This window comes from Lepidochelys olivacea, assembly GCF_965140295.1.
Source record: "Lepidochelys olivacea isolate rLepOli2 genome assembly, chromosome: 26".
In the NCBI taxonomy this organism is placed as follows: domain Eukaryota; kingdom Metazoa; phylum Chordata; order Testudines; family Cheloniidae; genus Lepidochelys; species Lepidochelys olivacea.
This window is the reverse complement of record NC_140436.1, coordinates 14,720,225-14,734,813: the sequence shown is the minus strand read 5'-3', so window position 1 is coordinate 14,734,813 and position 14,589 is coordinate 14,720,225. Positions and strand designations below refer to the sequence as shown.

Below are 14,589 nucleotides of genomic sequence, written 5' to 3'. Positions count from 1 at the left end.
CAGTGAGGGGCCAGGGTCAACCCAGTGCTGTAGTGGGCATGCCAGATGCCATGCTACGACCCACTGGCATGGACTCATGGCAACCCCAGGGCTTGGGAGTCATGAGGACCCTGCCCCCAGGCCATGGTCTTCCTGGGATCCAGGCCATGAACGGAAGGGAGACACTTACGCTCCCAGAGTTGAGTTTCTCATTCGGGTCGTGGAGGCTGGTGAATTCCTTGGGGCTCCCGTAGAGGGTCAGGAAGCTGGGTCCAAAGCATGGCAGGAACCCGGAGAAATCCCCTGGAACCAAGAGAGGAACCTGAGAGGAGAGAGCCCAGAATGAAGCCAGCTCTCGATGGGCAGTCAGAGCCCCTTACCTTCTATCTCAGCCCCCGTGGAAGACACCTCGGACAGGCTGATGTACGTGGTCCCAAGGATGTCCGTTTTTCTTGCTCGGTCCCTGGAAGTGCAGAGCAGACAGCAAAGAGCCTTTCTGTGGTATTGGAGCGGGCTGGGGGGGCTGCTGAACAAAAGGCCCACCAAGCTCTGTGCACCCCTACCAAACCCTGGGGTCTACAAACACTGTCTTCTGCCTACCCAGTCCTTGTCGTCAAGGGGCTCCGAAGCCTGGGACCAGGGCATTTAAAACTTGGCCAAGGCTCTGGGATGAGACTGCGGTCCACACTGGCACTGCTGTGGCCCAAGGGAACTGTCTGCTGTAAGGATCGTCAGGGCAGTAGACAGAGCTTCCTTTGGGGCCAGCCGCAGAATGAACTTCCCTGGAACCAAGGGCCATCCAGACCTCCCCCTTCCTGCTGCAAGGACCAGGCACACTTCCCTGACCTGCCTTCTCTAACATAACATGTCTGTGTATTTATGAACCCCACATGGGTCCCTTCCCTTCCACCCACCACAGTGTCCCTGCTGGCTCTTCCCTCACCAGACTGGCCAGCCTCACCCCATCCTGCTCTCCTCAGTTACTCCCCTTCCTCTGGGGGTAACGCCAGGATTGCCTGCTCCAGGCGGGGACTATCCAAAGTGCTGCTTACCTGTTCAGAATGGTTAGCTTGATCTTATCATACACGGATGGTAACTGCAATGGGAAGGTGGCAGGTTAGAAGGGCATATGTCCCTGGGGCCAGGCCCAGTGTGCCATTTGACACAGCAAGGCTCTTCCTTCCCACAGTTTATATGGCAGGGCTGCCCTGCTTTTGTTGGCATACTAGGAAGGATGTTGCCGTGTGGACTGGTGCCAAAGCCATTGGATGCCCTATCTGGCTCTTCAGCTGTGGGAGCTGGGGATGGCCAGTGGACGGAGAAGCTGAAGCACTGTCTAGGGGGAGCAGAGGGAGGCACCCGTTATGGGGAACTCCCCCTCTTGAAGGGTTACTAGCTCCACAGAGCAGGTGCCTTCCTTCCTTCCCCTCCCTGCAGACAGGGCTTCCAGCCTCTCCCACTGCCGCTCCACTACAGCAATCCCTAGTTCCCAGTGTCAGGAACGTGTGCAGGGCAGAGACCCAGCCCCCACAAGAGGGAAAGGACATGACCTTCCACAAGCTCTGTGTGTCACTTCTCCTGCCCCCCTGTCAATACTCCTTGGACTCTGGGCTGCAAATGCTGGCCCCCCCAGGGAGAGACACTATTAGGGTGTCTATGGCAAGAACTCCCTTAATCCTCTTTCAGGAAATGAGAATTTGGGTAACTCAGGGGGAAAGAAGGGATGCGGGGGAGATATTCAATGCAGATTGTCAGGGCTCTGACAACATCCCCTTCCTACCGAGTCATCCATCTCACCTGAGCAGGAAAGAACAGCACCTGGTTCCACTCTGGGTTGGCATTTCTTGGCATCACTCTGGTGCAGTGCTGAGAACATTGAAGGACACTATTAGCAACCAGAAATCAACACCTCTCCTTCCAGCTACACCCTCTGTAGGTCAATTCCTTCCTTCACCCATCTCAGTTCCCTGGGTCATATTTGCCCCTCCGCAAACAAGCGTTTGCTCTCCAGGCAGCACTGCAGAGCCTTAGCAGCAATGGGGTTTGGTTCTGTCTCATGTACCGTCAACTCCATCACCAGTTGCACTCCTATCATGGGATCATCAGGACTGGCGTTGACTTGGGGAGGCTTAGAGAAGTCACAGGAATGAGGCATCCTTATGTGAGGGGCCCTGCCTGGCATTTCTCAGTGTCAGAATCCCACCGTCGCTTCGCTCCCCACAAGATCATTGGGAGAAGGGCAAGGAAAAGCAACCCCGCTCTCTCCATCTCAGCACATCAGACTGTCCTAATGGCAGGACGTATCTGCCGACACAGCAGAGGCAGCTCCTCCAGGACTGTTAACACACAGAGTCAGGGTGTCACAGGGCCTGTCGATCAATCCTGACACGCAGGGGCTGTTGTGATAATTGGGCTGACGCATTTACCCTTACTGTGAGTTTAACTGTAAAGGTGAGTGTACATTCATAAGATCTTACAATGAACTATAACATCAAGCACTCATGGGAATAGATACAAGAATAGTGGACAGAAAATCTATTAATCTAAACCAAGAAGGCCACATTGATATAATCCAAGGACAGGAAATTCTACTTGTCAAAAACAGATGATGTGAAGCCGGATGTTAATGAACCAGAATTGGTGTTTCAGAGTAACAGCCGTGTTAGTCTGTATCTGCAAAAAGAAAAGGAGTACTTGTGGCACCTTAGAGTGTATTGGATATTAGGCCTAATTAGTGGACAAAATAATGAGGGAACGGGCTATTGCACCCAGCACTCCCTTTCTGAAAACCAAAAGGACAGAGGTTACTGGAGCAAGCTTCACCATCTTGGCTACGACCCCCGCCCTGGGACCATGGGCCTTCATCATCGTCCAAGGCCCCAACTCCGTGGGTGCTCCAGCCTGGAGCACCCATGGAGAAAAGTTAGCTGGTGCTTAGCACCCACTGGCAGCCAAGCTCCCCTCCCTCCCCCCAAGTCCCTCCCGCCCACCGCAGGCCCCCGCCGATCAACTCCTCCCCCTCCCTCCCAGGGCCTCCTGCATGCCGCGGAACAGCTGTTCAGTGGCGTGCAGGAGGCGCTGGGGGGGGGAGGAGTGGGGATGGGGCGTGCTTGCGGGAAGGGACGGAAAAGGCAAGGTGGGGGTGGAGCGGGGGCGGGAAGAGGAGGGGTGGGGCGTTGGGGGAAGGGGTGGAGTGGGGGCAGGTACTGGGGCGGAATGGGGGAGACTTGGGGGAAGGGTGGAGTGGGAGCAGGGCCTGGGGCTGAGTGGGGTTTGAGCACCCCCGGGGAAAATTAGAAGCTAGTGTCTGTGATCATCCTGATCCTGAGAAGTGTGCTGATCAGACCAATCCCGAAAGAGGGACCCAGATGACATTGCCACCCCTGCCGGCTTCAGGAGAATCTCAAACACCACCTGGGATGTAAGACTGTCTCTCTCTCTCTCCACTTTGTGTGTCCTTTTCCTTTCCTGCCTTAGTTCTTCTCTTTCCTATCTCTCTCCTTTTACCTTCTGCTTAACAAGAGACTGGCTTAGCCAGCCAAGCCTGGATATTTTTAGCACTGCTATAAACCTGTGACCAGAAAGAGGCAGCTAAAAGCAAAGGCCTAACCATCGCAAAGCTGGTACGAGTTTGCCAGGCCTCAGAGTGCCTTGTGCCTGTGTTTCTCCAGCAGGGAGGCTGCAAGTGAGAGTCAACACCAGAGAGAGAAGCTGCATTTTCTACCTTTCCTGTTCTTTCCTCTCCCCTTTTGTGTGTGTTTTTCTTGGTGTGTCTTCTTAAGAAACAGGATCAGACTTTAACAACAGCAGCAGCAAGGACAGCTCCAACCCTTCTCAACTTGCTTCTTCTCTTTTCCCCCAAAAGGACAGTTATTACCATCTGAGAGACTGTCAAACAACGGTGCTTTTCCTTCAAAAATTGACGTCAGCAACAACAGTGACATCTCCAGCCTATCTCAACTAACTCTGGGCTTGTCTTCAAGCATAGCACTGTAGCTGCGCCCTGTAGTGGTGTAGTGAAGACGCTACTATGCGGATGGGAGAGCTTCTCCCGAGGGCATAGTTAATCTCCTCCCCAAGAGGCGTAGCACTGTCTACACAAGGGGCGAGGTCGGTGTAACTACGTTGCTCAGGGGTGTGGATTTTTCACACCCCTGCGCGACGTTGTTATACCGATACAGACCTGTAGTATAGCCCAGGCCTTCTCTTTTACTCAAAGAGACAATTTCAGACTTTAACCAACCGCAGCAATCACAACTCCAGCTCATTTCAACTAATCATAGAATCATAGAATATCAGGGTTGGAAGGGACCTCAGGAGGTCATCTAGTCCAACCCCCTGCTCAAAAGCAGGACCAATCCCCAATTAAATCATCCCAGCCAGGGCTTTGTCAAGCCTGACCTTAAAAACTTCTAAGGAAGGAGATTCCACCACCTCCCTAGGCAACGCATTCCAGTGTTTAACCACCCTCCTAGTGAAAAAGTTTTTCCTAATATCCAACCTAAACCTCCCCCACTGCAACTTGAGACCATTACTCCTTGTCCTGTCCTCTTCTACCACTGAGAATAGTCTAGAACCATCCTCTCTGGAACAACCTCTCAGGTAGTTGAAAGCAGCTATCAAATCCCCCCTCATTCTTCTCTTCTGCAGGCTAAACAATCCCAGCTCCCTCAGCCTCTCCTCATAAGTCATGTGTTCCAGACCCCTAATCATTTTTGTTGCCCTTCGCTGGACTCTCTCCAATTTATCCACATCCTTCTTGTAGTGTGGGGCCCAAAACTGGACACAGTACTCCAGATGAGACCTCACCAATGTTGAATAGAGGGGGATGATCACGTCCCTCGATCTGCTCGCTATGCCCCTACTTATACATCCCAAAATGCCATTGGCCTTCTTGGCAACAAGGGCACACTGCTGACTCATATCCAGCTTCTCGTCCACTGTCACCCCTAGGTCCTTTTCCGCAGAACTGCTGCCTAGCCATTCGGTCCCTAGTCTGTAGCTGTGCATTGGGTTCTTCCGTCCTAAGTGCAGGATCCTGCACTTATCCTTATTGAACCTCATCAGATTTCTTTTGGCCCAATCCTCCAATTTGTCTAGGTCCCTCTGTATCCTATCCCTGCCCTCCAGTGTATCTACCACTCCTCCCAGTTTAGTATCATCCGCAAATTTGCTGAGAGTGCAATCCACACCATCCTCCAGATCATTTATGAAGATATTGAACAAAACCGGCCCCAGGACCGACCCCTGGGGCACTCCACTTGATACCGGCTGCCAACTAGACATGGAGCCATTGATCACTACCCGTTGAGCCCGACAATCTAGCCAACTTTCTACCCACCTTATAGTGCATTCATCCAACCCGTACTTCTTTAACTTGCTGACAAGAATACTATGGGAGACCGTGTCAAAAGCTTTGCTAAAGTCAAGAAACAATACATCCACTGCTTTCCCTTCATCCACAGAACCAGTAATTTCATCATAGAAGGCGATTAGATTAGTCAGGCATGACCTTCCCTTGGTGAATCCATGCTGACTGTTCCTGATCACTTTCCTCTCATGTAAGTGCTTCAGGATTGATTCTTTGAGGACCTGCTCCATGATTTTTCCGGGGACTGAGGTGAGGCTGACTGGCCTGTAGTTCCCAGGATCCTCCTTCTTCCCTTTTTTAAAGATTGGCACTACATTAGCCTTTTTCCAGTCATCCGGGACTTCCCCCATTTGCCACGAGTTTTCAAAGATAATGGCCAATGGCTCTGCAATCACAGCCGCCAGTTCCTTTAGCACTCTCGGATGCAACTCGTCCGGCCCCATGGACTTGTGCACGTCTAGCTTTTCTAAACTACTTTCTTCTCTTTTACCCTTCCCACTACAAAACCCCCAAACCAGTTATTACCGTCTTTAAAACCATCTAAGAGACTGTTTGCAGTGATGTTATAACTGTGTTGGTCCCAGGATATTAGAGAAACAAGGTGGGTGAGGTCATATCTTTCCTTGGCCCAACTTCCGTTGGTGAAAGAGACAAGCTTTCGAGCTACAAGGAGCTCCTCTTCAGTACAGAAGAGCTCTATGTAGCTTGAAAGCTTGTCTCTTTCACCAGTGGAAGTTGGGCCAATAAAAGATATCAACTCCCCCACCTTGATTCTTTAAGAGACTCTCAGACAAGATGTTCTTGTGGCACCTTAGAGACTAAACAAATTGGTTAGTCTCTAAGGTGCCACAAGTCCTCCTTTTCTTTTTGCGAATACAGACTAACACGGCTGCTACTCTGAAACCTGTCATCAGACAAGATGGATTTTCCTTCTAAAAACTTTCTCCAGTTAAAGGGAAAGGGAATGAGGATTGTTGTTAAAATTAAAGCCTTACTTAATACTTTATATTTCAGATGCTTTACTTGTGTTTCCTTCTCTTCTGTATCGTCAATAAAAAGTTAAAAGAATTTGTAATAGTGTGTTTGCCACGCTGCTGAGCAGGCTGAGGTCTCTGTGTACCAAACCTTGGACCTTGTTTAACATGCTTAATGTTGGACAGTGACTGGCTCATATTAACACCTTTGGCCCATGTATTCCATCCGAATTAATACAACAGGGCCCATTTTGACTCTCAGCCCGCAGGGATGGAAGTTGTTTGGCTGTGCGGCTGCAAACAAATCTTGCTTGGACTCCAATAGAGCAAGTTCGCTATGGAAACTGCCGCAGGATAATAACTACCAGCCCGGCCGTGGTACCAGGAGTGCACTGGGTGACTCGAGCACTCGTGTTACTATACGAATGGGATAGGGATTCAATCCGTGGTGTTCTGTAGAAATTCCTACTGCTAGGTTTACTTTACAGGTGTATCCACACGTCTGCTGGACGGCCCGACGGCATCTGTAACGAACGGGCCCGCGTGTGTCTGCCGCCTACCGGGTGCAATCAGTCCTGCTCAGCCGTGTGTAACAGGCTCTTTACTGTACTCCCAACAGCTCATGGGGATTCTCCTTTAGCTCAAGGGGGGAAGCTGAATTCTATCACCTCCGTTGCCGTGGCACTTCTAGGGGCCACACATTTGTTACTGCACTGATGTGTTAGAGTTTAGAGTACAAGACTGGCTGTTGGTGAGGAGACTGAAGTTGCCAGATGCTCTCCCAGGAGGTCACTTTTCTGACCAGAGCAAGCCGTCAAGAACACTATCCCCGATAATGTCACGGCTAACCTGGTGGCTGAACTTTGTGACTTTCTCCTCACCCATAACTATTTCACATTTGGGGACAACGTATACCTTCAGATCAGCGGCACTGCTATGGGTACCCGCATGGCCCCACAGTATGCCAACATTTTTATGGCTGACTTAGAACAACGCTTCCTCAGCTCTCGTCCCCTAACGCCCCTACTCTACTTGCGCTATATTGATGACATCTTCATCATCTGGACCCATGGAAAAGAAGCCCTTGAGGAATTCCACCATGATTTCAACAATTTCCATCCCACCATCAACCTCAGCCTGGTCCAGTCCACGCAAGAGATCCACTTCCTGGACACTACAGTGCTAATAAACGATGGTCACGTAAACACCACCCTATACCAGAAACCTACTGACCACTATTCCTACCTACATGCCTCCAGCTTTCACCCTGACCACACCACACGATCCATCGTGTACAGCCAAGCTCTACAATACAACCGCATTTGCTCCAACCCCTCAGACAGAGACAAACACCTACAAGATCTCTATCAAGCATTCTTACAACTACAATACCCACCTGCGGAAGTGAAGAAACAGATTGATAGAGTCAGAAGAGTTCCCAGAAGTCACCTACTACAGGACAGGCCCAACAAAGAAAATAACAGAAAGCCACTAGCCATCACCTTCAGCCCCCAACTAAAACCTCTCCAGCGCATTATCAAGGATCTACAACCTATCCTGAAGGACGACCCAACACTCTCACAAATCTTGGGAGACAGGCCAGTCCTTGCTTACAGACAGCCCCGCAACCTGAAGCAAATACTCAACAGCAACCACATACCACACAACAGAACCACTAACCCAGGAACCTATCCTTGCAACAAAGCCCGTTGCCAACTGTGCCCACATATCTATTCAGGGGACACCATCACAGGGCCTAATAACATCAGCCACACGATCAGAGGCTCGTTCACCTGCACATCTACAAATGTGATATATGCCATCATGTGCCAGCAATGCCCCTCTGCCATGTACATTGGGCAAACTGGATAGTCTCTACGTAAAAGAATAAATGGACACAAATCAGATGTCAAGAATTATAGCATTCATAAACCAGTCGGAGAACACTTCAATCTCTCTGGTCACTCGATTTCTGATCTCAAAGTGACTATCCTTCAACAAAAAGACTTCGAAAACAGACTCCAACGAGAGACTGCTGAATTGGAATTAATTTGCAAATTGGATACAATTAACTTAGGCTTGAATAGAGACTGGGAATGGTTGATTCATTATAAAAAGTAACCTATTTCCCCTTGTTTATTCCTCCTCCCCCCCTGAAACATGTTACCTACCGTTTTCCCTGCAAAACTAACTTCCACGGAAGGGTCAACGCAGATTCTTTTGTCGACATGCATATGGAACATGGACCTAAAGTAATGCAGAAAGGAGTCCTCCACTGGAGAGGGAAGAGAGACGTATTCGTGTCAGATAGCTTTCGGCTGGCACAATTAGCTCCTGCTGACCGTCTATGCTTGACTGGGAGACCCAAAACCTCCCCTCGGCTGAGGGACGGGATTCGAGGGTAACAAGGGTCTACAAGGGCAGAGGAAGCTGATGACATTGGAAAGCAGGCAGGCAAAGTGGGGGGCAGGCCACCCTACAATAGTGGGCAAAGATCCTAATGCATTTGCCTCCAGCCCCTCTAGGAGCTGTCACTGCAGAGGGGTGAGCCACAGGGACTGTCAAACCCTTGTGCTTCCTATGTTGTGGTAGCAGCCATAATTGTGCTAGGTGCTGCGCAAACATCACAAGGCCCAGACCCTGCCCAAGGAGCTGAAATGACCCAGGAATCATAGAATATCATAGAATATCAGGGTTGGAAGGGACCCCTGAAGGTCATCTAGTCCAACCCCCGAATAGTCCCTGGAGTCCTGGCTCCCATCCACCAGCTCTGACTCCCAGGCCATGGAGAGGTATCCTCTGCGCTATATGACACATACTTTGGGGTATATCCTCAGCTCTGTATATGCGGAGCTGAAAGGTGGCCATGCATACAGGCATCGCGGCAGGCTTGAGAAGGCTGGACTCGACATCCTCGCTCTCCATAGGCTTGTCCAGCTCCTGAGAGGAAAGAAGAGTGCTGGGAATGTAGACAGGCCCAGAACACAACCGCAAGACAGTCCCACCAGCAGAGCAATGGAAGAAGCAGAGGAGGGGATGTGGTGTGTCTGAGACCAGGCGTCTCACTGCTCCAGAGAGAGCCAAAGGCATGTGGTGAGCAGGTTACTTTGCAGCCTGTGCGGTGTTAGGGTCAGATCCTGATGCCCCTGGAGCAATGAGGGCTCTGCCAGGGGCTCCAATGGGAGGAAGACTGGGCCCTTGTGCTGCGGCCGGGAGCCATCTTGGGGCACTTGTGTATGAATGGCGGCCTGCAGGGGCCAGAGAGCACGGCCTGGGGTGGGCAGAGCACGAAGCCAGGTATGGAAGGGTGAGAGTGCAGACGCAAAGAGTGACCTGATCTGCAGAGACACTGAGCACCCACAGCTGCCTCGACGTGCCGCGGGAGCTCAGCGCTTCCGACAACGCAGGGCTCCTCTGCTGAATCACTCTCGACTCAGGCTAATCACTGCTGAGTCTTGCTGGTCGGTGGTTCAGTGAGTTCCAACAAGGGCCCGAAGCATGGGCGGCTGGTGACCCGGCCATTGGGGGAGGCTAGCCCCCGGGCCCTCCCCTTGTGCCCAAGGCCCTGCCCCTCCCCATCTGACCCCCCTTCTGCTTCCCCTCCCCCACAGGAGCCCAGGGCACCCCCACCGCAGCCCCCAACCCCAGTGCCGGGCCGCCAGGGGGCGAGGCCCCAGCCCTGGTGCTCCGGGTGGGGTGGCCCCGGCACCGGCTGCCCTGACTCCCTGCGGGAGGCAGGCCAGCCAGCCCCAGCCAGCCCGGGCCAGCCAAGGCAGAGTGCTCTGGGATCCGCAGGAGGGGGCCTGGCCTGGGGGCGGGGTGTGGGCAGGGCCACGCTAGGCGGTTCGGGAAGGCACAGCCTACCCCTGCCCACGATACCCGCTGCCCACGGCCTGAGGCGGGGTCCTGGAGGGAAGCCTTGGAACAGCCAAGGCAGGTGCAGGCTGTGTTCGTGTTTTGCAGATATCAGTTTGCAGATATCAGATAACTGCAGATATCAGTTTTGCAGATATCAGTCAGATATGTTTTGCAGATATCAGTAGACCCAAGACCGTGGGAGGGAACTGCGGTGGTTTGGGCACGGACTCAGGATGGGGTAGAAACTCAGCGGGATCACTGCCGGTGTCATGTCCCTTTCACAGGTGGTGTTTACCGGTGCCTGGTCCCCGGCTCCTAGGACACAAAGGCTGACTTTCAAGTAGCCTCTCAAGCCCGCATTCAGATGAGTAGGGTGGTAAAGGCTGAGCCATTTCCAGCTGAGAGCATGGCCTGGGAGAGAAGGACAGCAGCGTCTGCTATTTGTGCAACTCATCGTATTCTTCCCACCCCACACTCAGCTTCTTTCCAGGCACAGCTTCCAGGGCCACAAGGGACCACTGTGACCCAGAGAAGCTGGCTAGGAGCCAGCAGCATGCCCTGGTTGCCAACAAGGCCAATGGCACATTGGGCTGCGTTAGTAGGAGCGTTGCCAGCCGATCGAGGGACGTGATTGTTCCCCTCTATTCGGCACTGGTGAGGCCACACCTGGAGTATTGCGTCCAGTTTTGGGCCCCCCACTACAGAAGGGATGTGGACAAATTGGAGAGAGTCCAGCAGAGGGCAACAAAAATGGTCAGGGGGCTGGAGCACATGACAGACGAGGAGAGGCTGAGGGAACTGGGCTTGTTTAGTCTGCAGAAGAGAAGAGTGATGGGGGGAATTTGACAGCAGCCTTCAACTACCTGAAGGGGTGTGTGATCTTTCACTCCATATTCTTTATGAAAATATGCTTATGCTATGAACAGGTCATAACTGAGATGTACTTTATGCAAGATGAGTCTTGTAAGGTATAATTGGAAAGGTCGTAATTTACTGAATGTGATTATCCTATTTGTATGCCTGTATCATTTCTGTATCTGGAGTTAGTAATAGTGACTAGGTATCTGTATTTCAAACAGCCTTCACCTACCGGGAGAGTCGTACACATGGCCAACCTCAAGCTGTGGAGAGGGAAATGGAGCATGTTAGGGGATAACAATAACAACACCACCTGGCATTCCTCTAACACTCTCCCTCTCAGGATCTCCATTCAGGTGGGGAAAGTGAGGCACAGAGCGGCAAAACGATGTGCCCAAACTTAACGGCAGAGCCTGGAATAGAACCTGGACCACTTGACTCCTTGTTCTGTACTTAAAAGCACGGCACAAGGCCGCGCTGACGCTAAGGGCTGGTCTATACTTACCATGCTGCTGCGTTTCACTGGTAGCCGTTCTGCTGGAGCACTTCCTGAAGACGCTACTACGCTGACGGGAGATCGTCTCCCTTTCACGGAGGCGCTCCGCCTCCCCAGGGGGCGGTAGCTATATCGACAGGAGAAGCCCTCCCACCGACACAGCGCGTCTACACAGGGGGTGAGGTCGCTTGTAACTTATGTCACTCACGGGGTGACTCATTCACACCGCTGAGTGACATCACTTATACCGACGTGAGTGATAGCTCAAGCCTAAGAGACACAAAATCAGAGGCAAAGTAGAGCTAAGCTAGCCGCTGTTGTTCCGGCTCTGCTCATTCCTATTGTGACGTGATGCTCCATATTCTGTATAGAAATATGCTTATGATGTGAATATGGCATAACTAAGATCTACTTTATGCAAGATGGCTCCTGTGAGATCTCATTGGAAAGGTTCTGATTTACTGAATGTGATTATCCTATTTGTATGCCTGTATCATCTCTGTATCTGAAGTTAGGAATGCTGACTATGTAACAATTACAACTGTGTGTGTACTTGGGGAAACACCCACCGGACAGCAGGCAATCTTCCTGAATGAGCCATTTAAGAAGGACAATACAACTCTGGAGACACTAATCTCCCACCTCCCGGAGGAGCTTCCTGGGATTGCATTGACACTACAAGATCCGGTGGTAATGTCACCTGATGAAAAATACCCCCTTAGACACGGCTGGTACTTTTCCACTGGAAGCAAAGGCTTCCCGCCTTATGTCAATTCTATTCGAGGCTGGGAGGCAAGGCCAATGGGATTCTCTTCCATTGCCTACCCAAGAAGAAAGACTGCTGAAAGTACCTGAAGAGACAAAGGAACTAAGCTGAGGGAAAGGCAAGGGCTGAGTCCAGACTGAGACAGTCTAAAGAGTCTAAAGAGAAATAACTGGAACTCTGAGCTACAGAAATTCTGCATCCTGCCCAAGTCAACAATTAGGGTGAGAAATTACATGTTTAACCTGTTTCCTTAGTGAATCAAGCTTAGTTTGCGTGTTTTGTTTTATTTGCTAAGTAATCTGGGTGTGTGCTGGAAAGGGGTTAGAGAGCCTGGCACAGCAACCCAGTGCAAGGGAAACCCCAGGCTGGCAGGGCTGAGTGGGATCCCAGCACATCAGGTGGCATCCCGGATTGGGGTAGAGGTCTAAGCCATCACACCTGTCATGCGTGGTACTGGGAAATGGGGTGGGGGAATTGGGCTGGCTCCAAAACAAGATTTAATGAAAAATCTTGATGTTTCAACATTTGCTTCCATTCCAATGCAGAACAAAACTAAGACCTTTTAAATTGGGGAGAGGGATTGACCAGTCCGTCCCAGAATGGCGAATAGCTGGCCGTCTAAGGCATTCCCTTCATTCAGGCTAGGGACTTGAACCTTAGGGCAGGTCTACACTATGGGGCAAAGTCGACCTAAGTTACACAACTCCAGATACGTGAATAACATAGCCGGAGTTGACATACCTTAGGTTGACTTATTGCGGTGTCTACACCAGTTTCTCCCGTCGACTTACCTTATGCTTCTCACTCCAGTGGTGTACCAGAGTCAATGGGAGAGCGATCAGCAGTCGATTTAGCAGGTCTTCACTAGACCCGCTAAATTGACCCCTGGTGGGTCAATCACCACGTGTCGATCCCCCGGTAAGTGGAGACAAGTAGCTAAGGAGACAAGTACCTTAGACTCCTACATCCCAGGTGTGTTCTAGACAAGTAGCTATTCTGGCAGTCTCTTGCTCTGGTTTTGACCAGAAATCCCATCCTGGACCTGAGAAACCTTTCTGGCAAAATTTCAGTCAAAATAGATGTGTTTCTGTGAAAATGTCCAGTTTCAGAAAACCAAGATTTTGTTAAAAAGTGCCTGACCAGCTTCAGTCAGCAGTAGATGAAGTCATGGTTCAGGGACAGCTGTTCACACCCAATTCCTGGCTGCCTAGAAAAGTGGTGACTGACTAGGAGAGAGACAGGGACAAAAATCTAGGAACATATGTTACAGTGGACAAGACAGACAATTTCATCCGCACGTTACCACAATGTGCCAGAGGCAGGAGCAAGGTAAGGGGGAGAGTGTTCATAGGTAAAATTTTAATGAATGACTGGAGTAAGGATAAGTTATTGACCCACTTGAGAATTGTAACCAATTGTGGAGATCGCTACTTGGAGACAACGGATGATTCCTAAAAAGCCCCTTGGGAGCAGGGCTGGCCAGAAAACAAGAATCCCATTTCACACATTTTCACAGTTTTGGCCTTTGTTTTGTTTTGCACTGGGACAAGCAGAGCCCTTTGAAACCTTTCACCAAAACCAGAGCATGAGTGCGCATCACTAGAACAGCCCACTGGTTAGGGCACTCAGCTGTGATGGAGGAGGAAGTAGCTCAGGTCTGCTCTGCTCTGCCTGATTCAGAGGAAGGACATGAAGGTGGGTCTCCCATACCGTAGATAAGTGCCCTAACCACCTGGCTATTGGCTATTCTGAGATGGGCTGGTCTCTCTCTCTCTCTTGCTCCCTCCCTTCCAGGAAATTCTCAACCAGCTCTACTTGGGAGTGAGCATTGCCTGTATGCTGGTTGCCACACCCATGCATGCAACATCACCAGGGAAATATCACCAGGAAAATATCTACTGGCATGGTCCAGTCAGCTGGCTCTGCCAAGATTATTACATCAGCTGTCACTCACCTTGAACACTCCAATGATGGAATCCGCTCGCACTGCCCTTGAGTTCAACACCTAACAAACAAACCCAAGACTTCGGTTCACCATTCTTGTGCTAGGAGGTAAAGCCCCCTTCTTCACCCCCACCCACCTGAGGGACAGCATGATGGATCTATTACCCACAATTCCCAGCTCTGAGGCCTGAAGGGTCTGTAGGCCTGATTCTTCAATGCCTTGCACCCTGTCTCATCACTTACACCTGTGTAAAATTCTACAAAATCAGAATTCTCCACGCAGCTTGCATAGGAGAAATGACTGCATAAAGTGCAAAGCAGAGAAGAATTGGAGTTCAAGTCT

The 14,589-nt window shown here is 51.0% G+C and overlaps 1 protein-coding gene across 1 annotated transcript in view; it reads right to left on the bottom strand.

The window, feature by feature from the left end:
* The window catches only part of FER1L5 (fer-1 like family member 5), an 81,252-nt gene that overhangs the window by 49,030 nt on the left and 17,633 nt on the right, over positions 1–14,589 (bottom strand). The window contains exons 10-19 of the mRNA XM_084614983.1: positions 14,257–14,307; positions 11,546–11,731; positions 11,273–11,303; positions 10,478–10,593; positions 9,144–9,264; positions 8,496–8,599; positions 1,777–1,845; positions 1,032–1,075; positions 360–442; positions 170–282 (exon numbers count right to left, since the gene is read on the bottom strand). Of these exons, the coding sequence (XP_084471109.1) occupies positions 170–282; positions 360–442; positions 1,032–1,075; positions 1,777–1,845; positions 8,496–8,599; positions 9,144–9,264; positions 10,478–10,593; positions 11,273–11,303; positions 11,546–11,731; positions 14,257–14,307 (918 nt within the window). The remainder of the gene's footprint in view (positions 1–169; positions 283–359; positions 443–1,031; positions 1,076–1,776; positions 1,846–8,495; positions 8,600–9,143; positions 9,265–10,477; positions 10,594–11,272; positions 11,304–11,545; positions 11,732–14,256; positions 14,308–14,589) is intronic.